Raw genomic sequence first — 26,231 nt, forward strand, 5'->3', positions numbered from 1 at the left:
CATGAACTCCTTATTGCCAAATTCAGACTTAAATTGAAGAAAGTAGGGAAAATCACTAGACCATTCAGTCAGTTCAGTTCAGCCAGTTCAGTTGCTCAGTCGTGTCCGACTCTTTGCGACCCCATGAATCACAGCACGCCAGTCCTCCCTGTCTATCACCAACACCCGAAGTTCACTTAAACTCATGTCCATCGAGTCGGTGATGCCATCCAGCCATCTCATCCTCTGTCGTCCCCTTCTCCTCCTGCCCCCAATCGCTCCCAGCATCAGGGTCTTTTCCAATGAGTCAACTCTTCACAAGGTGGCCAAAGTATTGGAGTTTCAACTTTAGCATCAGTCCTTCCAATGAACACCCAGGACTGATCTCCTTTAGGATGGACTGGTTGGATCTCCTTGCAGTCCGAGGGATTCTCACGAGTCTTCGCCAACACCACAGTTCAAAAGCATCCAGAGACCATTCAGGTATGACCTAAATCAAATCCCTTACAATTATACAGTGGAAGTGACAAATAGATTCAAGGAATTAGATCTGATAGACAGAGTGCTTGAAGAACTATGGATGGAGGTTTGTGACATTGTACAGGAGGCAGGGATTAACACCATCTCCAAGAAAAAAAAAAAATAAAGAGTTTGTCTGAGGAGGCCTTACAAATAGCTGTGAAAAGAAGAGAAGCGAAAGACAAAGGAGAAAAGGAAAGATATACCCATTTGAATACAGAGTTCCAAAGAATAGCAAGGAGAGCTGAGAAAGCCTTCCTCAGTGATCAATGAAGTCTTAGAGATTTACTAAATGTTGAATATTGTAGCAAGGGCTTATTCACCTATAGCAATTATCTCATAATAACCCACCTAATGATGAACAATCATTAGTGCTTAGAGCTACTTAGAAGTACTCAGAGCTTAAGTTACTCAAGGTACTAATGGTTGTAAAGGAAGAAGATGGAAAAAAAAAGTCTGTTAACTTGACTGCAGGAGATCTTCCTGACCCAGAGATCAAACCCACATCTCCTGAAGCTCTTAATGGCAGGCATAGTCTTTACCACTGTGCCACTGGGGAAGCCCACAGTTTCTGCTGGTACCAGGCAAACTAGGTTTTCTGGTTGAAGTATAGAAGATTCTGGCTGGACCTGCAGTTGATGGTGATCTTCCTCTCCGGCAGACACAGGCAAGGAACTTTGAGACTGGGTCATCATGATGTCCCCAGAGACACCTGCAGTCATGATGGAATGGTGATTATACATTGCATCATTCATATATTAAAGCATATATATATAAAATGTAAGGTTTGCTCCTTATCATTACTAATTACACCATTTAAGTAAAATGATTTACTCATTTTGTGTGGTAAAATCATCTTTTAATTTTATAAAGATACTTCTTCCCTAAATCTCTCACCTGAGACCCAGAGGGCCAGGAAGATAAAGAGTTAGTTATGGCTGTGGCATTATCTTGCTGCTGTTCACTCATCTGACACTCAGGCCCCATCTTCAGGAAACCCCTTTAATAGAGCCCTGAGCATCCTGCCTAGAGCTCCAGGAGCCTAGGCAAAGCATCAGAGCATGACATCAAAAGTACGTGTGCAGTGAGCTGTGAAGACAAATAATGAATGATGAAAAGAAGGAGACAAAAATATCGTATCACTACTCCAGGAAATGTGAGGTCTATGAGAGGCTCGGCAACCAAATTAAAACTGTGATTCCTCAATACCATTCAGCAAAAATTCCTAAATGTAAAATTTTCTTGCTATCAGCTGTACTTTTTCAAACCAACTAAAGAAAGCCTAAAAACATAAATTAATTTATGTGCTCAGTCTCAGTTGTGTCCAGCTCTTTGCAACCTCATGGACTGTAGCCCACCAGGCTCCTCTGTCCATGGAGTTTCTCAGGCAAGAGTCTAAGACGCTCTATCCATATTATGGATAGGAGTCCATATTATGGACTCCATATTCCACACGGGTCTTCCAGCTTCATCTTCCTGTGTGAATGCTTCCTCATCACGCTTGGGTTCTATTCTAATGTCTTAAGTCCAAGAGTCTCTTAGGATCTTGAAAAGATTTTGTTACAGGATGTGCAATACGCAGTTTAAGTAACATAGTATTAATAGGTGCAAGGGTATAAATGGGCATTTGGTCTAGGGAAGACCTCAGCTTCTAAATAAGAAGACCTTGGGGAAAGACAGGAGAGAAAGCATGAGGAGTAACATGTAGAATGCGGGAATATCTAGCATAAATATGTGTCATCTGTTCAGTCATTCAGTCATGTCCATTGCTTTGTGACCTCATGGACTGCAGCACACCAGGCTTCCCTGTCCATAGGTCAACTCCTGGAGCTTGCTCAAACTCATATCCATCGAGTCAGTGATGCCATCTAACCATCTCATCCTCTGCCGTCCCCTTCTCCTCCTGTGTTCAATCTTTCCCAGCATCAGGGTCTTTTCAAATGAGTCAGTTCTTTACATCAAGTAGCCAAAGGAATGGCATTTCAGCTTTAGCATCAGTCCTTCTAATAAATATTCAGGACTGATTTCCTTTAGAATTGACTGGCTTGATCTGCTTGCAGTCCAAGGGACTCTCAAGAGTCTTCTCCAACACCACAGTTCAAAAGCATCAGTTCTTCAGTGCTCAGCTTTCTTTATAGTCCAACTCTCACATCCATACTTGACTACTGGAAAAACCATAGCTTTGACTAGATGGACCTTTTTCAGCAAAGTAATATCTCTGCTTTTTAATATGCTGTCTAGATTGGTCATAGCTTTTCTTCCAAGGAGCAAGTGTCTTTTAATTTCATGACTGCAGCCACCATCTGCAGTCATTTTGGACCCCAAGAAAATAAAGTCTGTCATTGTTTCCATTGTTTCCCCATCTATTTGCCCATCTAGATGCCATGATCTTTGTTTTCTGAATGTTGAGTTTTAAGCCAAATTTTTCACTCTCCTCTTTCACTTTCATCAAGAGGTTCTTTAGTTCTTCTTCACTTTCTGCCATAAGGGTGACGTCATCTGCATATCTGAGGTTATTGATATTTCTCCTGGCAACCTTGATTCCAGTTTGTGCTTCATCCAGCCCAGCATTTCACATGACGTACTCTGCATAGAAGTAATATACTATCTTGACATACTCCTTTCCCAGTATGGAACCAGTCTGTTGATCCATGTCTGGTTCTAACTGTTGCTTATTGACCTGCATACAAATTTCTCGGGAGGCAAGTAAAGGTGGTCTCGTATTCCCATCTCTTTAAGAATTTTCCACAGTTTGTTATGATCCACACAGTCAAAGTAAGACCACAAAGAATTAGGAAGATGGCTGATATTTCTCAAATGTGCAGATAGAAAATTTCTGATCTTGGCTGGCCTTGATGGAGAGAATGGGACAGACCATACATAAATGCTTAGCTGGAGATGAGAGGTTAGTGATGACAGATACCCAGTGTCTGGTGCTTTCTTTACAAATCATTACTGTGCACATTTTTATTGCTCTTCTACTTCATAGCATTTCTTGCTTGTACTGCTAATAATTTATCTTACTTAGAGCATCAGAGGATCAAAGAGAAGGCCCCAGTGGCCTCCATAATGTCCATAGGTTCTCATTTGAAGAAAGTTATAAAATGTTTGAAGTTTTCAGTGCGTGCCATACCTGAAAGACTCTGCCTTAGTTGGAGAGATAGCATGAAAAGCATGTTTTCAACTCTGAAGGGAGCAAAATCAAACATTCTAATCATAGCATGGTAGGCTGATTGTGTCCTATGGCCTGCATGAAGAAACATGTCCTCTGCAGGCTACTTTGTGTTGCTCTGGTCTGACATGGGATGCTGGGAACTCATTGCATCTGTGCTGTTACTGAGCTCAACCAGCCCTGCAGCATCGACCAGCCCTGCCCCTCCCCTGCTGATTTGCATGTCCCCAGTGCTCAGCCCACTACCCCAGACACTTTCTTATAGTCTGATCACAGCCTGGGCAGGAGTCTGTCCCGGTTAGAACACACAGTGAACATGAGGGCCCCTGGGCAGCTCCTTGGTTTCCTGCTCTGGCTCCCAGGAAAGGAGGGACAACACTGGGGATTTGTGCAGCCCAGTGTGGTCAGTACTACCTGGCCCTTCAGGAAAGTCCTCTTATAACTTGGTTAATCCTGTGGATATATGTTTTTATGTTTCCAATCTCAGGTGCCAAGTGTGACATCCAGGTGACCCAGTCTCCATCCTCCCTATCTGCATCTCTAGGAGACAGAGTCTCTATCACTTTCCAGGCCAGTCAGAACATTGACACTAAATTAGCCTGGTATCAACATAAACCAAGGAAAGCTCCTAAGCTCCTCATCTATGCAGTATCCAGGTCACCCTCCTGGTTCCCATCCCAGTTCAGTGGCAGTGGATTTGGGATAGATTTCACCCTCACCATCAGCAGCCTGAAGGCTGATGATATTGCAACTTACTACTGTCAGCAGGATCACGGTTCACCTCCCACAGTGTCACACACACGAACATAAACCATCCAAGGAAGCAGACGGGTGAGGTTGGGCCGCCCCAGCTACTCCTCCTAGTTCCTCCACCTGTTGAAAACAATGCACAAATACTCTCGGATGCCTCCCCACTTTGAAAGTCACTGGAAGGTTTTGGCAGAAGGGGCAGGAGGCTCCTCAATACACCCTCTTTCTTCCTCCACAGCACCAGCAGCACAGACATGGCTGGGTCACTCCTGATTTAACATAAACAGAGATGATTTACCCTGAGGAGCCTGGTTTGGGCTTCCCAGGTGGCTCAGCGGTAAAGAATCCTCCTGCCAATGAAGGAAATGTGGGTTCAATCCCTGGGTCGGGAAGATCCCCTGGAGGAAGAAATGGCAACCCACTCCAGTATTCTTGCCTGGAGAATCCCATGGACTGAGGAGCCTGGCAGGCTACATGGGGTCACAGAAGAGTCAGACACGACTGAGCTGCTGAGCAGGCATGCACGCACGCACACAAGGGTTCATGCAGCAAAAAGAAGTCACTGTAGACAGTTCAAACAGAAGTTGTTTAAAGCAAGAAATTAGAGTCTAAAGTACAATATTCACATGCTTGGGGATATGCTAATAAGGGAAGTGGATGCCAGATATGGAAAATTCCCACATGGTTTCCCCAAAGCCAGAGCATGTCTTCTATTGGAGATAGAGACTGCCTAACCATGTGGTCCTCAGACTTGGGTAGGAAACCTAGGGGGAAGGATGTTGATCTTCCTACCTGTATGGAGCACCTCACTAGGTGATCCTATGGTTCTCACCTCTGTCCATATATTATCCTGCAGAAAGGCTCAGTGGTGAGGAACCGACCTGCCAATGCAGGAGCCACAAGAGACGTGGATTTGATCCCTGCATTGGGAAGATCCCCTGGAGAAGGAAATGGCAACCCACTCCAGTATTCTTGCCTGCAAAATTCCATGGGCAGAGGAGCCTGGTGAGCTACAGTCCATAGGGTTGCAAAGAGTCGGACATGACTGAACATGCATGCACATATATAACCCATGGATAATATTGAAGACTTCTCTTTGGGTTTCCAAATATTAGGGAAGTCCCTCACTGGACAACCCTACATCTGGTCCCATCACTTCATGGCAAAATGATGGGGAAACAATGGAAACAGTGACAGACTTCATTTTCTTGGGCCCTAAAATCACTGCAGATGATGACTGAAGCCATGAAATTAAAAGATACTCCTTGGAAGAAAAGCTATTACAAACCTAGACAGCACTTTATAAAACAGAGACATTACTTTGCTGACAAAGGTTCATCTAGCAAAGCTATGGTTTTTCCAGTAGTCATGTATGGATATGAGATTGGACCATATAAAAGGCTGAGCACTGAAGAACTGATACTTTTGAACTGTGATTTGAAGAAGACTGTTGAGAGTCCCTTGGACTGCAAGGGGATCAAACCAATCAATCCTAAAGGAAATCAACCCTGAAAATTCACTGGAAAGACTCATGCTGAAGCTGAAGCTCCAATACTTTGGCCACCTGATGTGAAGAACTAACTCATTTGAAAAGACCCTGATTCTGGGAAAGACTGAAGGAAGGAGAAGGAGATGACAGAGGATGAGATGGTTGGATGCCATCACTGATCCAATGGACATGAGTTTGAACAAGCTCCAGGAGATGGTGAAGGACAGGGAAGCCTGGCATGCAGTGCGTGGGGTCACAAAGAGTTGGACATGACTGAGCAAATGAACAGCAACATGGAAGTAAGAGCCAAGAACAAGCCTAGTTTAACTCCACTTAGAAACCAAAGGAGCCAATTTAAGAAAAATCTAGTTTAAGAAGAGGGATTAAACTCACACATTCAATCACAATACTCCCCTTTGTTTAACAAAATCATGAAACTTCCCTGGTGGCCCAGGGGCTAAGAATCCATGCTCCCAATGCAGGGGACTTGGGTTCCATCCCTGGTCAAGGAACTAGATCCCACATGCTGCAACTAAAAATCCCTCATGCTGCAACTAAAGATCTGGCAGGCTGCAACGAAGAAGATTTTGTGTGCCTTGACTAAGACCCGGAGCAGCCAAATAAATAAATAAGTTTTAAATAAATAAATACAAAATATTTTTTAAAACCTAAATTGCAAAAATGACTTTTTAAAGAAATAAACCCAAAGCAAATTCCCTGGCATTCCAGTGGTTAGGACTCCACATTCTCATTGCCAAGGGCCCCGGGGTCAATCCTTGATCAAGGAACTGAAATCCACAAGTTTTGTGCTACAATCAGAAAAAAAGAAAGAAAGAAACCCACAAGTACAGGAAGAACAGGGCAGATACAACAGCAGCAAAATATTAGGTTGTGTGGTAAGCAGCTTAACTGACCCCTGGAGCTGAACAGAGTGGCGGGGCGGGGGGCAGGGGGGCACGGGGCGGGGTGCGGAATTGGAAAGTAGAGTGAGATTGAAATCCCTTTGAACTGGAAGCAGAACATACATATCAAGGGAAGGGGGTAATGTGGGTGAGTGGGTAGAAAATATCCAGAGCCCAGGTTCTTAGTCAAGATGAGCAAGACTGGGAAGAGGAAGAAGCGGGGAGTGGTCAGAGGGGTGGGAGGGGCCTCTCACTGAGTGGTCCTGAGTCAGCAGAAAGCAGAGTAGGGTGTTCATGAAGGATTTGAGGATTTTGACAACAAAGGCAAAAATGTGAGGAACCAAGCCTGAATTCAGGGACTCCATGGCTGCACACAGAGCTGGCTCAATCACAGTAGTTGTCCGCGATGGGTTTCTGTGCAGTAGGTTGAAGGGGACACAGGGTTGCGTGCCAAGTAGACAGACAAGGGCCCAGGGAACTCCAGGGTAGAGCTTGAAAGGTTCATCACTAGTGTAAAACCAACTGGAAACCACAACATTCAATATGTAAATCTCATTGTCAGAGCTTCTCCAAGGGTTCATAAGCCCTGGTATGTTGCTACTGTTTTCTTTTCCACTCTAGAAAGTAAAAAAAAAAACCACCTGCAGCCTTCATGTCTTTGTGGAAACAAGATATGTGTGTTTGCGTGCACATTCAGGCAGCCAGTGGTGTCTGACTCTTTGCAACTCTATGGGCTGTAGCCTGCCAGGCTCCTCGTCCATTGAATTTCCCAGGCAAGAATACTGGAGTGGGTTGTCATTTCCTCTTTCACGGGATCTTCCTGCCCCAGGGACTGAACCTGAGTCTCTTGCATCTCCTGCAGCAGCAGTCGGATCCTTTACCACTAGTGCCACCTGAAAAGCCCCGGAAACAAGATGAGTGTCTACATTTTCCAGAGCGGGACCAGACTTTCGGGTCAGGAGTACAGCTTATGTGTTTGCATGTGGTTGGGCAAAGGACTTTGCTTTTCTCAGCATGTCTTTCTTCAGAAATGGATGGAAATAGACACAGCCCCAAAGTAGCAAAGAAGCAGTGAGTTCTCAAGTGACCGCCTCTGTCTCCCTCCTTCCGGCCAAATGGGGGCCATCCTTGCCCCTTGGGGATTCAAGTCAGATGTCCATTTATGGCACTCTAGCCTGGAGAACAGCAATTGATCACGTTCTGATCACCACTGAATGTGGCTCAAGAATTTCCTCCTCACCTTTTGAAATATCAGCTTAAGTCAAGTACAAAGGACAGACAGTATGATCCTAAGGAGGAAGGAATCAAGCTGAAGCCAAAAGAACCACACCTACTTTGGACTTTACTGTGAATGATGAGCTGGAAAAAATTTTGAACCACAGACTTTTGCATGGATTATCAGACTCAAACATTCAGGAGCCAGGTAGGGAAGCCCTCAGTCCTCAAACTTTGCAAAATCTTGTCACTGTGTCTCTGACATGTTGGGTGATTTTCTGTATGGTCCTGATGGGAGACAGACCTTTCAAATAGGCTGCTTACTGTGTCAAATTAAAAAAAAAGAAGGTGTTTCTTGAAATGCTAGAACTGAGAACACTGATCAGAAAGCTTCTCGACAGTTTTCAGGATGACTTATACACGTGTATTTCGTCTTTCTCTCTTTCATTTTTTCTTTATCTCCCTAGGACAGAGGAGCCTGGTGGGCTACAGTCTGTAGGGCTGCAAAGAGCCAAACACGACTGAGCAGCTGAGCACACACACACCATGAGCAGTTGAGAATTTATTCCAAGAATCTGACTTTGTTGTCAGCCACATGGAAAGCAGCTTTCAGTTCAGTTCAGTTCAGTCGCTCAGTCGTTTCCGACTCTTTGCAACCCCATGAAGCAACTTTAGTGATGAGTTTTTTGGGACGCTCGCCTAAATTTTCTGTTTCCATCACTCATGCATAAATCTAAGAGCCCCTCAGACTGGTCTATTGACTCTATTTTTCCTTAGTAAATCAATCTTATCAAGGCCCATCCTGGACACTCTGTAGAATGGTAGGTCCTCACAGATGCTGCTAAGACATCCTTTGCCTTCAAATGATAAACCACATGTACATTAAGGTTCTCAGCCACTTTTCAGTGATCCATGTGATATTACAGCAAGCATCACAATAACCGTTCCCATTGATCCTACTGTGTGTGGTCAAAAAAAACTAGCTTTTGCACAACAGTTCTTATAATAAGCATCTCTTATTAGTAGCAAATTCTGCTTTTAATAGTCATTTACTTACATGCTTTACTTTCAATCTCCCATTAACTCACTTAGGAATATACATTTTTCAGCCCCCACATCACACCCACATGTCCTACATTGGTAAAACAATATCTCCTATACAGAATGGGAAACTACCTTTTTTGCACTCTTAATTTAAAGATTATTAAAACAGTATTTGAATGACAAAGAAAAATTAAACATGTATATATCATTTAAAAATTATATTTACAATTGCACATGACTGGAGAATGGAGAATGGAGAATTCTACTTGATGATATCAAACTATCAAAATTGGTACAGCCTTAGTGTTTCTGAAAATCAAAAAATGAATATATTCCCATAATTTTTAAAAATCAAATAATCTACAATAGTACAGTAGAAAGAAAAGACATTGCTCCCCTTTCTTCCACAACAACACAACACTGTAATCAATTTTAGAAGACAAAGCTACAATCCATCCATAATCAAACAGGAGAACTGATTGCACATTTTCTATGAAGAACCAGTCAGTCTCTGGGTGAGAATAACTTGCCTGAGTGATAGTTTCAGAAATGTATTGGGGAGCGGTCTGTTCTGAAACAGAGCTTTGCTCAATGGTCAGGAAGGGAAAGGGTTTTTGTATAGGAACAAGGTTAAGAAGAACTGTTGTGTTCATAGTTTCGGCCAAGGAACCAAGCTAGAGATCAAAAGTAAGTATTGTTTTCAGCCAATCCTTTGCTGTTTCTGTCTAATTGGTTTACTTTTTGTTCCTTTTTGCCTGTTTTCATTAATTCGGTGTCAGGGCTAAAACATATTTCATTCCCAGGTTAGGTACAGAGGAGGGGAAGGGAAATTCTTCCATAGGAGGCTAGCTGATGGTAAATTTAAGATTAATTTTAATGTGATTGGGGAAGGGGGCTTGATGCCCCTTCAGGGTAGGTATTTGTACAAGCAGAAAGGGGGAATCACCATGGTTCACTTTCGGCCCAGGGACCAGAGTGGAGATCAAACGTGAGTAAATTTTTGTTCAATTGTTTGTGAGACTTTTGTCCTGTTGTATCAGTTGCGCAAGTTTGTGACATTTTGGTTACATGAGCCATGCCTGGTGTCCCAAAAAGCAAAAGACAGAAAATTAGAAGATAGTCAATTTTTAAGCTGAACAGACAGCCAAATCATTGAATTTGTAAGGAGAGTAGGTTTGTGGACAGAAAGGGGGAGAAATGACTGGATTATTCTGTGGATTGGGCTTTTTCCTGTAATTGGCTTCGGAAGGAGATTTTTGTTAAGGGCGATATGTCAGGGACGTCACTGTGATATGCATTCGGCGGTGGGACCAAGGTGGAAATCAAACGTAAGTGCACTTTTCAATTCCTTTTTCTTATAGAGCTGTGAAATTTGGGGGTTTTAATGCTTGGGATATGAGTTGAGGTCAGTTGTGAAGAGAACGGGATTCTTCTGAAAAATCAGATGAGTCAGGGGCTGGAAATCAGTTTGTCTCAAGGAAGAGCAAAGAGCTAGTTAGTTGATGTGGCACCTAAATGGCCAGATTTTCTCTGTATTTGACCATTGAAAGAGATTAGCAGCAAAAAGCAGTTTTTGTTGAGAGCAAAGTCAGTTAAATCTGTGGATCATCTTTGGCCAAGGGACACATCTGGAGATTAGACATAAATAATTTTTCTCTATTACCTTCTGAGATGTGGGTCTAAATGCCAGTATGAACTTTTAGAGGCTTAAGTATGAGTTTTGTGGAGATGGGTAAATGAGAGTATTTCAGGTTTATTATTAGTTGGAAAAGTTAAACTCAGCTCCAAACTGGATTTGTAGACACAAAAGATTAATTTAATCTAAACCAAATGACTCAAAGGGGGAAAAAATAAGTGTCGATGAAAAAGGACACTTTTTCAAAGATAACGATGTTTAGCTTTTAAAAATCATAACAGAGACTTAAATTTTTTACATCTTAAGATTTGTAGAATGTCCCTGGGATAAGATATTAAAAATTTTTCAAATATCTCCTTAAAAAGGAATCTTTGCAGCTCTAAAGAGCCAAAGTGAATTAATTTTCATTGAGATTTGCCAAATATTGTACTGATTTTTGCTAGATGTACAAAACAGAAAAATAGAGAAATGTGTTTGTCTTCTCTCTCTGTCTGATAAATTATTTTATACCAATAAAAATTAACGAAATGCACTAAAAAATCAGTAAGACATTAGAAAAATATACTTATCTATGTTAAAGTTTCTGCTTGATCAAGAATCAGCAGCTGTGTTATTTTTAAAGTCTAAAATGAGTGATAAACTGTCAATATTCAGAAATGCTATAGGGGTTCTATACCTTGACAGATTACTTTAAAAAAATAAAAACAAATTTCTGTATTAGACTATAGTGAAAATGTATAAATACATCTCCTCTTATAAATGAAGGAAAGAGGGTTGTTCCTAAAAGCTCAGCTTTGAAGAAATTTGTTTAAGTGAAGGAAAATAAAATAATTGCACTTTTTAGATGCTCACGGATGTTAAAAAGATAGGAGATATTTTAATGAGTATGGTTTTTGTTATTACTTGGTGGTGTCTTTGTACCGCTATGGAGGCTGTGGCCCTGCTACCGTGGTCTGCAGACCTCGCGGTTGTCTTTAAACTGCGGGGCGGTCTTCTTTGGTAATTGAAGGACATTGGCAGCCAGGCCCCTGGGCTCCAGTGGCCGCGCACCTGGCCGCTAAAGGCCATGAAAGGCATGGCCAACCCTGTGATTGCCCATTCAGCTGTGTTATGGCCCGCTTTCCTGACACAGTGATACGAATCATGTCGCTAACAGTAGAGAACAGAAATGTGATGGATGCGAGCTAACATGGGGAAAATAGGGAGAAGCTTGATTTTTATCAGCAATTACAAAAATAAATTTTATATTATTGTATCTGCTTAATAAAAATTTCTAGTGGGGGACTATAAAGAACTTAGTTATTTTTTCAGTGATCTATTCATGGGGTCGCAAAGAGTCGGACACGACTGAGCGACTGAACTGAACTGAACTGAACTGATAATTATTTCAATATCCTCTCATCAAATATATTTATGTAATAAATGTTCGATCAAAATGAAATATATATAAAAGTTAACATTATATATTTATTTATATATATATGTAAGTCTCTGTATATACATATAACTCTTTTAGGGCAAAAATCACACCAGCAAAAATCTAACTGAAGACTAGCCATTCAGGTTTTGATCAGTTAACTTACTAAGTTAAAAGTTCAAACTAAATATCATTATAGGTATTTGCTGGAAAGAAATTAGATAAATTTGTGATGTTTTTAATTTTCAGAAATGTAATGGCTTCAGTAAGATTATACTTCAGGTGTACAAAATATCTAACTGTATATAAATGCCATTGATAAAAACTCAATGGCATTTTTTATAAAAAATAGAAAAGTATTTTCCAACCCCCTCATTCCATGATAGAAAATTTTTAATCTGGGTGTTTTACCCTTTAAAATTATTTTAAAATTTGTTATTGTCGTTGTTGTTTACTCTGGCTAATTTCAAAAGTGATACTTGAAAAAGATGACTTTTGGTTTGCAGACAACCTGACAGGACTATTTTAGGGACATTTTAAAACTCTTTTCAAACTGTTTAAACTATGTAAGTATTTTAAACTGTTCTAAAATAATTTAGAGCCTTTTAAAAATCTTTCAATTAATTTTAAACTCTATTAAAAAGTTAATACGAGGTCTTACAAGAATTTCCATGTCAAATATGATAATTGTTTACTATTTTAATGCAGGATAGAATGTTTAAAGCCATCAAGAATTGACCCAAACAGGAGTATCTTCATAGAATATTTCATCTCCCTTTTTTCTAGAATTCATCTTATTTTACTGCATAGGCTATTTTATAAAATTCTCTGAAAAAAATTAATATGAAGGATAAAAAGAAAGGAGAATATCAAGACATTAAAAATTCAGTATCTGATATTGAACTGCTTGGTTAACATGGAGGTTTATAGCTTTATAAAATCTGTTCACTGATCTGTGACTTCTCCCAGCAAAGAATTCTTTATTTGTTATTTAATTCACGCTCTCCCATTTAAGAACTCAAAGGCCCACCAAGGGAATTTCTAGCAGGCCATCTGACAGCTGCTCAGAAGTGAAGCGCATCAGTTTCTCCTGGGCAGGTGGCTGAAATTACAGTTGACCCTACGAGTCTGCCTGAGACTTGCCCCATAGGGTGACAGTCATAAGGCCAGGGCTGGGGGTCTCCCTTTGAGGCCTTTTGCAAGGAGTGGGAGAGTTGCTGGCCTGATCACAGAGGGTGAAGCGGTTCACACGCACACGCTTGGACCCAGACTCAGTTTAGGGCTCACCCATGAAGGGTGGGTCTGACCCCAACACGGCCAAAGGAAGCCCAGGAAGTGGAAGACAGCCTGACCTCACTGCTCAGAACTAGAAAAGGCAAGGGGGAAGTGATCTTGTTAGATCTCTTCTCACTTCTAAACTCCAAGAGGGTCTGATGAAGTGGTTTTGTTTCTTGGCCTCTTGCACTGGGTTCCCTTGTAGGAGGCAGGGAACACAGATGAAGGAAAGAAAGCAAAAGGTCAGAAAACTTAAAATTCTTTTCAAACTTCTCAAACTATTTAAGTATTTTAAACTGTTCTAAAATTATATAGGGCTTTAAAAAAATCTTTTAATGAATTTTTAAATTCCATTAAAAAGTTGATAGGGCTTCCCTGATGGCTCAGCCAGTAAAGAATCTGCCTGCAATGTGGGAGACCTGGGTTTGATCCCTAGGTTGGGACAATCCCCTGGAAGATATAAGAACTTACAAGAATTTCTATATCAAATATGCTAATTATTTAAAAATCTTTCAATTAATTTTAAACTCTATTAAAAAGTTAATACGAGGTCTTACAAGAATTTCCATGTCAAATATGATAATTGTTTACTATTTTAATGCAGGAAAGAATGTTTAAAGATATCAAGGGTTGACCAAAAGAGGAGTATCTTCATGGGATATTTCACTTCATTTTTTTCTAAAATTCATATTATTTTGCAGCCTTAGAATGGCTGCAAAGAGTACAAAAAATTCAGAGCTTTCTTAAGGAGTAGGGGGCTACAGAAAAACTCAAAATCATGGCAATTGTGAGTTTGCTTCCTGACTTCCCTGGGTGGCCTCTGGATACTACATAAAGAGCATGCGGCTCTCTGCACATCTGTCTTTTGCATTTCCAAGGTCACCCCCAGACAGTGCACCCCAGTAGAGAACTTCACTGTTACTTAAACACCCTTCTCTGTTCTTCCTTCCTCAGGGTCTGATGCTCAGCCATCCGTCTTCCTCTTCAAACCATCTGACGAACAGCTGAGGACCGGAACTGTCTCTGTCGTGTGCTTGGTGAATGATTTCTACCCCAAAGATATCAGTGTCAAGTGGAAAGTGGATGGGGTTACCCAGAACAGCAACTTCCAGAACAGTTTCACAGACCAGGACAGCAAAAAAAGCACCTACAGCCTCAGCAGCACCCTGACACTGTCCAGCTCAGAGTACCAGAGCCATAACGCCTATGCGTGTGAGGTCAGCCACAAGAGCCTGACTACCGCCCTCGTCAAGAGCTTCAATAAGAACGAATGTTAGAGCGAGAGGTCTACAGGCTCCCCAGTCACCTGTGCTGATTCAGTCCCAGCCCCTCACCCCTCCTCAGGCCCTGTTTCCACAGATCAACCCCTATTGCAATCCTCTGACCCATCTCCCCACCTCATCCCCTTCCCCCTCTTTGGCTTTAATCATGCTAATGTTGGGGGAACAAAGAATAAATAAAGTAAATCTTTGCATCTGTGATTTCTCTCTCCTTTCTGATTTAAGGGTTTTGTTTTGTTTTTTAACTTTTTTGGGGGGTGAGGAGCTGCTGCACTGGGTCTACCCACTCCAGTGTACTTGCCTGGAGAATCCCATGGACAGTGGAGGTTGGTAAGCAATAGTCCATAGGGTTACAGAGAGTTGGACTCAACTGAAGGGACTTAGCACACATGCATGCACTGGGTCTTTGTTGCTGCACGAGTTTCTCTAGTTGCAAAGAGCAGAGGCTACTCTCTAGTTGCAGTGAAGGGGCTTCTCGCCGAGGCGATTTCTCTTGTTGCGGAGCACGGGTTCTAGAGCATGCGAGCCTCAGTTGTTGCAGCACACGGGCTCAGTAGTTGCCCAGCCACAGCAGGTGGAATCTTCCTGGACCAAGGATGAAACCCAAGTCCCCTGCTTTGGCAGGCAGATTCTCAACCACTGGAGCACCAGGGAAGTTCCTTGATTAAAGGTTTTTCAACACTGTTTTTCTAATGACCCGGTTTATCTTCTAAGGAATTAAGTATTGAGTTGATAAAAACCATACCATCATTTATAAAAATCATCAGCCTCCATTCTAGCCTACCCTACTTTAGCTACAAGACATTCTTTCATGAAACCCATAAGCCATCTATATTCATAGCCCTCTCCTGGGCCATAGTATGAGAGACTTGCTTCTTTTTTTTTTTTTTTTAACTATTGAAATATAGTTGATTTACAATGTTGTGTTAGTTTCAGGTGTACAGCAAAGTGATTCACTTGTCCATATACATATATGCACTCTTTTTTAGATGTTGTTCCCATACAGGTCGTCATAGGGTATAGAGTACAGTTTCCTGGACTATACAGTAAGTTTTCCTTAGTTATGTCATTGGGATTGAGTTGAGACTCTTGCCTCTTTGATTTCCCCTTCTCAGCAGGCTTCAGAGCCCTTTTCAGGGTGACGGTTCTTATGATCACATAGTCTTTCATCCAGTTGAATCTAATTTACCAACAGAAAATCTTTCAAAAGAATGTAATGGCTAGAAACAGAGTCATTCATTGTGACAAAACAATGATAATAATGTAGGTGAAGAAGCAATAGGGAAATATCTAAGTCCATTATGGCACTTTGACTTAAGGGAACACAATGCCTTCATTACATTTTAAATACAATACATATTGAGGGCCTCCTATCTACCAAAGACCACATTAAATGTTTCCACAACCTAATTTAATTCTTACTACACTACACAGTTAAAATGAAAGAATGTGAAAGTTGCTCAGTTGTGTCTGATTCTTTGTGACCCCATTACAGTCCATGGAATTCTCCAGGACAGAATACTGGAGTGGATAGCCGTTCCCTTCTCCAGGAGATCTTCCCAACCCAAGGATAGAATCCAGGCCTGCCGCATTGCAGGTGGTTTCTTTATCACTGAGCCACCAGGGAAGCCCAAGAATATAGGAGTGGGTAGCCTATCCCTTCTCCAGTGGATCTTCCTGACCCAGAAATCCAGTCGGGGTCTCCTGCATTGCAGGCTGATTCTTTACCAGCTGAGCTACCAGAAAACACAGTTAAAACACAAAATGTTTATTAAAGTGTAAGTCAGGTTCTATACAGCTGAGAGATATTCATACCCTAATACCTACCAATCCTGCCCTTGAATGAACATGTCCCTGCCCATGTAAAAACTTAAGTAAGAATTTTTCAGAGCATTTTCATTCATAAAAGCCCCAAACTAGAAACAACCCAAATGTCCACCAACAGTAGAATGAGTCATTAAATTGTAGCATGTTTGTATATTAAACAATAACTATACCAAACAATATAGATAACTCTCATAAGCATGACAATCAGCAAAAGAAACCAAACACAAAAGATATGCCCTATATTTTCATCTATGAAGAGTTCAAAACCAGGAAAAATAAAATTAGAAATTGGGATAGGAATTACTTTGGGCTGAGACAGTGCCTAAGAGGGCTTCCCTTGTGGCTCAGCTGGTAAAGAATCTGCCTGCAATGTGGGAGACCTGGCTTCGATCCCTGGGTGGGGAAGATCCCCTGGAGAAGGGAAAGGCTACCCACTCCAATATTCTGGCCTGAGAATTCCATGGACTATACAGTCCATGGGGTCACAAAGAGTCGGACATGACTATATAAGACAGGGCTTCTTGTATTCTTGGTAATGTGAAGCATGCCATTTTGTGAAAATGTATGGAGCTGTGAAATTATAATCTGTGCACAATTCTGTATATGCATTCTACTTCAAGATAAGCTCACATAAATATCTTATACCCAATTTACAGGTAAGAGAGGCTAAGAGGAATAAGTAATAGGTCAAAGCCACACAGATGGTAAATGGTGGGCCAAGGATCAAATTCCCTCCTGCCTAATTCTGCTCTCTTGACACCTATACAATTCTGCCTTCCGGAGCTTAGGGTGCTGCACAGAACAGAAGGTCAAATGCTACCTCCTCAGAGACTTCTCCATTTGGAAATCAGAGGCATACATATAAGTAGCAATGGAACGGAACAGATGTTCAGCTATGGGCAAAAGAATGTAGTTAACCTGATCCAGATATTAGGATCCCATGAATGAAAGGTTATGTGTTTGGAAAGCGGGGAGGTCAGGAGGAGGCCACATGTAAAACCAACCTTGACTCTCTTCCCCAACTTCTGTGCAGGCATCCTAGCCTCTCCCATCTCATCTACTTATCCATCCAACAAACATTTACTGAGCACCTTTTTCAGCTGATACCCTGAAAGGTACACAAGAAACTAAGATGGTGTCCTTTCCCTCAAGAACTTTATAATCGAGTTTTTCTTCCATTTTTTTCCTTTCCTTTGTCAGTACTGGAGCAAGTGGGAAAGGACTCTCATGGGAAAAGAAGGTAGGGAGACAACAATGACATTGTACATCTTGAGAATATTTATTATTATCAAGTCTCTGAAATTTTTGAGGTCTGAACAGAGTTCAGAAAGACTCAGCAAGGTCCCTTCAAATGACATAAACTTTCTCATCCATCTCTGGAGGCAAAACTCAACAGTCAATAGCATCTCTGATCCCATGCAAGGGTCTTTTCATAAAGCAAAACTTTGATGACAGACCTGCTATGACTCAAGGAAGTAGAAACAGGTATTATGGGTTGAATTGTATCCTACAAAAAGATATGTTCAAATTCCAGCTCCCATTCCTATAAAAGTGACCTCATTTGGGAATAGGGTTCTTGCAGATATTATCAAATTAAAGTGATATTATACTAAAATGCTGGTAAAGACGCAGTGAAACTGGATCTTTCATCCATTGCTGGTGGAAATGTAAGATGATACAGGCAATGCTAGAAAATAGCTTGCTGGTTTCCTGAAAAACTAAACAAAATACACCAGTAATTGCATTCCATAGCGTCTATTCCCAAGAAATGAGAAAGTACGCATACACAAAAACCTGTTTGTAGTTATTCATGACAGTTTTGTATGTAATAACTGAAAACCACTAACATGGCCCCCTATACATGACACGAAAGGTGACTCTGCAGATCCCTCAACATCCCTCTCAATAATAAGCTGAACAAATTGTGATATATCCATTTCATGGATACCATGTAGCAATAAAAAGAAACAAAATACTGATATATATGCAACAACTAGGATGATCCTGAAGTGTACTATCAGTTCAGTTTAGTTGCTCAGTCGTGTCCGACTCTTTGCGACCCCATGAACTGCAGCATGCCAGGCCTCCCTGTCCATCACCATCTCCCGGAGTTCACTCAGACTCATGTCCATCAAGTCAGTGATGCCATCCAGCCATCTCATCCTCTGTCGTCCCCTTCTCCTCCTGCCCCCAATCCCTCCCAGCATCAGAGTCTTTTCCAATGAGTCAACTCTTCGCATGAGGTGGAGAGTGAGAAAAAAAAAGCCAGTCTCAACAGGTCACATAGTACAAGATTCTTTTTACATAACATTATTGTTGTTGTTGTTCAGTCACTCAGTCATGTCTGACTCTTTGTGACCCCATGGGCTGCAGCACGCCAGGCTTCCCTGTCCTTTACCACCTCCCGAAGCTTGCTCAAACTCATGTCCATCGAGTCAGTGATGCCATTCAACCATCTCATCCTCTGTCGTCCCCTTCTCCTGCCATCAATCTTTCCCAGCATCAGGGTCTTCTCTAATGAGTCGGCTGTTCGCATCAGGTTGCCTAAATATTGGAGCTTCAGAATCAGTCCTTCCAATGAATATTCATGGTTGATTTCCTTTAGGATTGACTGGTTGGATTTCCTTGCAATCCAAGGGACTCTCAAGAGTCTTCTCCAACACCACAGTTCAAAAGCATCAGTTCTTCTGCACTCAGCCCTCTTGAAATTATATTATCTAGGTGAAAAACAGATTACTGGTTGCCAGGGATGAGGGATGGTGGGGGAAAGAACACTGAATGTAACTATAAAGGGAAACTTTGGTGGGCAGCCCTGGTGGTCTAGGGGTTAAAAATCCACCTGCCAATGCAGGGGACTCAGGTTCAATCCTTTCTCTGGAGTTTTCCACATGCCGTGAGGCAACGAAGCCTGTGCACCACAACTACAGAGCCCGAGCTCACTCTACAGAGCCTGAGCTCACTCTACAGAGCCCGAGCTCACTCTACAGAGCCCGAGCTCACTCTACAGAGCCTGTGCTCTGCAACAAGAGAAGCACCACAGTAAGAAGCCTGTATACCGCAACTCAAGAGTAGCACCAGCACAGCCAGGTTCGCCACAGCTGCAACTAGAGAAGGCCCCAGTGCAGCAACCAAGACCCAGTGCATCAATAGTTAATTAATTAATTTAAAAATTTTAAAATATGGGGTGAAATTGGTGATAAGGGAATAATCCTATTTCTGGATTGCAGTAGTGGTTACATACATCTAGAAATGTGATAGGGCTTCTCTGGTGGCTCAGACAGTAAAGAATCTGTCTGCAATGCAGCAGACATGGGTTGGATCCCTGGCTCGGGAAGATCCCCTGGAAAAGGGAATGGCAACCCACTCCAGTATTCTTGCCTGGAGAACCCCATGGACAGAGGAGCCTGGTGGGCTATAGTCCATGGGGTCTCAAAGAGTCAGGCACAACTGAGTGACTAACAGTTCCACTTTCAGACATATGATTAAATGGCATAGCATGATGCATACACATTGTAGCAATGTCACATTGCTGAGGTTGATATTGTGCTGTAATTATGTAAGAAGTAACCACTGGGGGAAATGGGTGAAGAGCACACCAGACATCTATGTTCTGTCATTGCAGCTTCCTGTTAATCTCTAGTTTTTTCAAAATAATTTCTTTTTAAGTGGGAGGTCATTTTGAATTAGGGTGGTCCCTAAATCCAATGCCCAGTGTCCTTCTATAAAGAGATTAGAGATGCAGCAACACACAGGGAGAAGGTCATGTGGTGATGAAAGCAAAGACTGGAATAAAGCAACTGCAAGGTAATTCACATCAAGGATCCCTGTGCATGCCTGTGTGCTCAGTCGCTTCAGCTGTGCCAGACTCTTCTCAATCCTACGGACTGAAGCCCACCAGGCTCCTCAGTACATAAGATTCTCCAGGCAAGAATACTAGAATGGGTTGCTGTGCCCTCCTCCAGGGGATCTTCCCAACCCAGGGATCCAACCCACGTCTCCTGCATTGCAGGCGGTTTCTTTACCGCTGAGCCACCAAGAAAAGCTAGCAAGGAGGCCTGTGGTGGCTTCTGCCTCAGAGCTTCAAGCAGGAACCACTTTAATTTCAGACTTCTGGACTCCAGAACTGAATAAATTTTTGTCGTTTCAAGTCACCAAGTTCATGTATCTGGTTGGCCAAAAAGTTCATTCTGGTTTGCCCGTACCATCTTATGAAACTATTTAGCCAACCTAATACTTTGCTGGGCTTCCTGGTGGCTCAACGGTAAAGAATCCACCAGCCAATGCAGGAGACATGGGTCTGGTCCCTGAGTCGGGAGGATTCCCCGGAGGAGGAAATGGCAACCCACTCCTGTATTCTTGCCTAGGGAATCCCATGGACAGAGGAGTCTGGCAGGTTACAGTCCATGGGGTTGGGCAAGACTTAGCAACTGAAGAACAACAACAAATGCTTTGTCACAGCAGCCCAAGCCAACTAACATAATGGTGATAACAGGGATGAGAGTTCAGTTCTCAACAAACTTCCACCTGTACAGATGAGTGAGTCAACATCAGAAAATCATTACTGCTCTTACTGTTTAGTAGGACAAGGAAGCTGAGTCAGCCCCATGAAATGACAGCACCAGAAAGGAAAATGGTTTAGGGGAATTGAAAAAACCAATAGTCTATAGATCTGTGGCACCTTCTATGGGAAGAAGATGCCTGGCAGCCACGTGGGCTCACTAAAGTCCAGCGTCTCAAGAAAATACAGAGACTTACTAGGTTGGGGGACTCAACGAAAGAGCTAGGTCTTGGAATTGTTGGTGCTTGGACCAGGTACAGTGTAAAAAAACAAACAAACAAGCATCTATCTTCACTTCCTCTTTCCCTTTCCTGTTTCATTGCTTATCCTCTGTAGATCAACATTTGCTGCTGCTTCCTCCTCCTCTATCTCCCTTTTGGTCCCCCAATTCTTTCTCTCCACCATCCATTTCTTGATTGTTTTTCTGTTACTATTTCTTGACTCATCCTCTTTTCTCTCTTTCATTTTATCCAAATGATACATTTAATTATCAACTTGCTTAAGAACCTATGGGGATGTGTTAGCACCAAATCTAAGACCCATGGTTAATTCTGGAAAAGCCTTTTCTTATTAAACAAAAAAAAGTTAATAGAAAGGTACAGCACAGTTTTGAAGCTACTCTAATGTACTCTAACATAGACATTAGAGCTGGAAAAAAAGACTCCAGGATCCACAATCCATAGCTTTGTCTTAATATAATGCAAATGTCTTTTATCATGCAAACCCAGAGGGGAAATGATGCATCCAAGCGTATTTGGGGTGGTGCGGTGGGTGGAACTGGTGGCTTAGGAGTGGTGGGTGGAAGTAGTGGGTTAGCCATTGGACTATCCCAATCTTATGACACTAAATATTTATTATTATTCTAAACCCACTCCCAACTACCAGGAAGTTTTGGTTCTTTTAACTGTGTCTTAGTGTATATGCAATCCACATGCTGCTTTCAAGATGTCCAATTATTTTTATTCCCAAATAGGTGATGCCCAGCTCCATGCCTTAGATGTGGACCTCTTTTTTCTCACAAATGATTGATATTTCATGCTTGGTAAGTCTTGAACACTGTTGAAATGCTGTCTCTGCCCAGGAAAATATTACCAACCTGGCTGAAGGTGGGGGTATGCCAGTGTAGGGCCCTCCAAGTTTTCCTTGAGAGACTTCCTTTTCTCATTTTTTTATTCAGTATTGATTGAATGCCTAAACTATTGCTGGCACTGTTTTAGATGCTGGAGATACAACACAGGGAAAATTCCCTGCCCTCGTGAGGATTATAGTCTAGCTGTAGAGATAAATGATAAATAAGATTAATACATAAACCATATCTTAAATAATGATATGTATTAAATAGAAATTTATAGCAGAGAAAGAGGGCAGTGATTGTTAGAGTGAGGTTATAAAGCTCAGATCAGTCACGAGGAATGTTGTCACTAATAAGGTAACATTTAGATTTAAAGACCTAAATGAAGTGAGGAAGTGAATGGTAGTAAGTGGATAAGATCATTTTAGGCAGCGGGAAGAGCAACGGATGAAAAGTCCTAAAGTAGGTGTGTAACCAGATTATTGGCACAGAGTCACAGTGGGGAGAGGCAGGTCCTACAGACACCCGTTGGGTACAGGAAAATCTTTGATACTCCAAGTAAGACAAACATTGGTGGATTTTGAGCAAAATAATTTCACATGACTTATACATAACAGGACTTTCCTGAGTGCTCTGATGAGAATACACTGTCAGGGCTGGGCTAGGACCCCTCGCTAGAAGTTTACTAAAATAACCTGAGGCGAGAGGTCATACTGCTTTGCAAGCAGGACTAACAGGACACACTGACAGTGTGGGTGCAGAAAAGACAGAGGAGACAAGGTTGCATCCAGGATTTTCTGCCTGAGGAATTGGGATAGAGTTGCTTTAATGAAATGAGGAAGCTTACAGAAGTTGCAGGTCTGGGAGAAAAGACAGGTGCTCAATTTGATCCATCTAGAATTAACTTTTGCATCGGAGAAGGCAATGGCACCCCACTCCAGTACTCTTGCCTGGAAAATCCCATGAACGGAGGAGCCTGGTAGTCTGCAGTCCATGGGGTCGCTAAGAGTCGGACATGACTGAGCGACTTCACTTTCCCTTTTCACTTTCATGTGTTGGAGAAGGAAATGGCAACCCACTCCAGTGTTCTTATCTGGAGAATCCCAGGGACGGCGGAGCCTGGTGGGCTGCCGTCTATGGGGTCGCACAGAGTCGGACACGACTGAAGCGACTTAGCAGCAGCAGCAGAATTAACTTTTGTATAGAGTATGAGGTGTGAGAGTCAACATAAATATTATTTTTTCATACAGATATCCAGTTGCCCCAGCACCATTTATTTTTAAAGATTTTAATTTTCTCTGTTGGATTACTCTGGCACATTTGTTGAAAAACAGTTAACCATAAAAGTGAAAGATTTGTGACCCCATGGACTATAGCCCACCAGGCTCCTTGTCCATGGGAATTCTCCAGACACTCAATATTCTTTATCGTCCAACTCTCACATCCATACATAACTACTGGAAAAACCATAGCTTTGACTATACAGACTTTTGACAGCAAAGTGACGTTTCTGCTTTTTAATAAGCTGTCTACGTTTATCATAGCTTTTTTTCCAAGGAGCGTCTTTTAATTTCATGGCTGCGTTCACCATCTGCACTGATTTTGGAGCCCAAGAAAATAAAATCTGTCGCTGTGTCCACTTTTTCCCCATCTATTTGCCATGAAGTGATACTAAACATTACTTTTCCATCTTCAAATGAATTGCCTTCCTCTCCTTTGAGGTGTTAAATCACTACCTCCAACACCCTCTTTTGTCTTTAGCTGAAGATGATATTTAAGATGACGGTCTCAGCCATTTGGGCATGTTACTCAGTTTTTCTAGGTCTCTCCCACTTACCCATGTGATTAAACTATGTTTTCTCCTGTTAATGTGTCTCAGGTCAATTTAACTGTCAGACTAGCCAGAAGAATCTGAAACAGCAGAAGAAAATGTACTCCTTCCTGACAAAGGCTTACGAGAGTCATCTAGCAGAGAAGGAAGACAGGCGCTGCAAGAGAGGGAAGGAAAAACTGCCGAGGCATATCGAGTATGTGAGGTGGGAAAGTTGGAGCACAAGTGGAGATGTTGCCCTTACCTAGGAGCACAGACAGCTCACCCAGTAACAGAAGAGAAAGGGGTGTCCACGGCCACTGATGACAGTGACCTTGCCTTGTGGATGCGCAAACTGTTACTGAGAAGGTTATGTAATGTGCTTAAGATTACAGAGTTCATACGAGGTAGAACTATGACTTAAACCATGATTACTAAGCCCGAAACATCAGTTTTTCTCATAGTTTTGCACATGGCAGGTTCTGTGTAAGTTTTCAGTGTTACTAGTTTGTAACAGTACTAGTTAAGCCTCAATTAACTTCTCTAATACTAACAAAGGGCTTCCCTGGTGGCTCAGATGGTAAAGCGTCTGTTTGCAATGCAGGAGACCAGAGTCTGATCCCTGAGTTGGGAAGATCCCCTGGAGAAGGAACTAGCAACCCACTCCAGTAATCTTGCCTGGAAAATTCCATGGACAGAGGAGTCTGGTAGGCTACATTCCATGGGGTCACAAAGAGTCAACAGGACTGAGTGACTTCACTTTCACTTTTCAATACTAACAAAACAGTTGAATATGGATCTTTTCTCTCTATTAGTCCTTCTCAGAAAAATATATTTATATATATATATATATATTTTAAACTTTTTATTTGATCTTGGGCTATAGCCGATTAACAATTTTATAATAGTTTCAGGTGGACAGCAAAGGGACTCAGCCATACATAAACGTGTCTCCATTCTCCCCTAAATTTCCCTCCCATCCAGACTGCCACGTAACATTGAGCAGAGTTCCATGTGCTACACAGTAGGGCCTTGTTGGTTACCCATTTTAAATATAGCGGAATGTACATGTCCTTTCTGAATTCCCTTACAGTCTCTTCCTTCCTGGCAACCACAAGGTCGCTCTCTAAGTTGGTGAGTCTGTTTTTGGGGTTTTTTTTTTTTTGTAAGTAATTTTGTCTGGAAAAAACACAAGTTTTTATTTCATTGCAGGCTCAAAGAACAACCTCCAACCTATGACACAGTAACAAAATACTGATGGTCAAGGTAGGAAACAAAAATTACACAGAGAAGACCTTCTGCAATACTGTTGGTGGCTCAACACATACCAAGTTGTAACAGATTTGTACACTGATAGAGTAATGCATAGTAATGTCTCAACACTGACAGAGATCATGTCACTGAATCCACCAACAACCCATTTGCAGTTTGTATTACAAGCAAACTAAGACTTATAGTACATACTACATCCAGGGTCATTTCCTAAGTCAGGAAATACTAAAATCAGTTTTCAAACTCAGGCAGCCTGATCAAGAGCCCAAATTCTAAAATGCAGTCCCTTGGTAACTACTATTCATGGTTGCAGTTTTCAGGGGTAAAGAATCACTGAACTTTATATGAGAGGAGCTAGAAATTGAATCTCTCTTTAACGGATTTAGAGACTAAAAAGTATGGCATGACATGGTCACTCAGAGACAGAATCAAGATTTGAAGTCAGTATTCTTTCTACCTGTTTTGTTTTTACCAGATGCAGCAATGAACTAATTAAAGACTTCTCAAGGGAGGAATTCATGACCCTCAGCAAAAATGGAGAGTCATCCAAGCCCAAGACAACTAGGAGTGTTAGTCTAGTTTGGAAAGATAACTCATTAACCAAAGGTCCCTCTTTGGATCCCCAGTGTTTTCCACCATCACAGTACTCAGGCCCCAACCATACCCAAACCACCCCAACCCCAGACTGGTTACTGAGTTTCATGGTGACTGGCCTAAGACCAAAAAAGTAATGAAATCTTAACAAGGGAGAAGCCCAAGGACCAAGATAGAAACTGTCATAGCAACGGTCACAGTGCTTTGGTCAAGGAGAAGATCTTTTGGGGAACTGAAAACAGAACCTTGAGCACATCTGCTGGTTTCACTCCCATCCTCCTTCAACAGCCTGGGTGGCTCATACACTCCACACCCTTGCACTAGTTTCCACAGCCCTGACCGAGCCTGTGTCCCGCACTAGGATGGAAGTAACACGGACCCCAACCTTGTTTAATACCATGCTACCTAACCCCACTGCCC

At 42.0% G+C, this 26,231-nt stretch overlaps 1 protein-coding gene across 1 annotated transcript; it reads left to right on the plus strand.

Moving 5' to 3' along the window:
- The first annotated feature begins 1,559 nt into the window (after positions 1 to 1,559).
- Positions 1,560 to 14,758, plus strand: LOC128055696 (immunoglobulin kappa light chain-like). The gene is made up of 5 exons (XM_052648250.1): positions 1,560 to 1,571; positions 3,936 to 4,029; positions 4,155 to 4,461; positions 9,726 to 9,757; positions 14,353 to 14,758. The coding sequence occupies exons 1-5, from the start codon at positions 1,560 to 1,562 to the stop codon at positions 14,673 to 14,675; spliced, it is 768 nt and encodes a 255-aa protein (XP_052504210.1). The 3' UTR covers positions 14,676 to 14,758.
- The last annotated feature ends 11,473 nt before the right edge of the window (positions 14,759 to 26,231 follow it).

The sequence above is a fragment of the Budorcas taxicolor genome, chromosome 11 (assembly GCF_023091745.1).
Source record: "Budorcas taxicolor isolate Tak-1 chromosome 11, Takin1.1, whole genome shotgun sequence".
Classification (NCBI taxonomy): Eukaryota; Metazoa; Chordata; class Mammalia; order Artiodactyla; family Bovidae; genus Budorcas; species Budorcas taxicolor.

Coding starts and splice junctions, on each gene's coding strand:
- LOC128055696 (XM_052648250.1), top strand. Junction 4,030..4,154: donor TGGTTTCCTGCTCTGGCTCC/CAGGAAAGGAGG, acceptor TGTTTCCAATCT/CAGGTGCCAAGTGTGACATC. Junction 9,758..14,352: donor AACCAAGCTAGAGATCAAAA/GTAAGTATTGTT, acceptor TTCCTTCCTCAG/GGTCTGATGCTCAGCCATCC.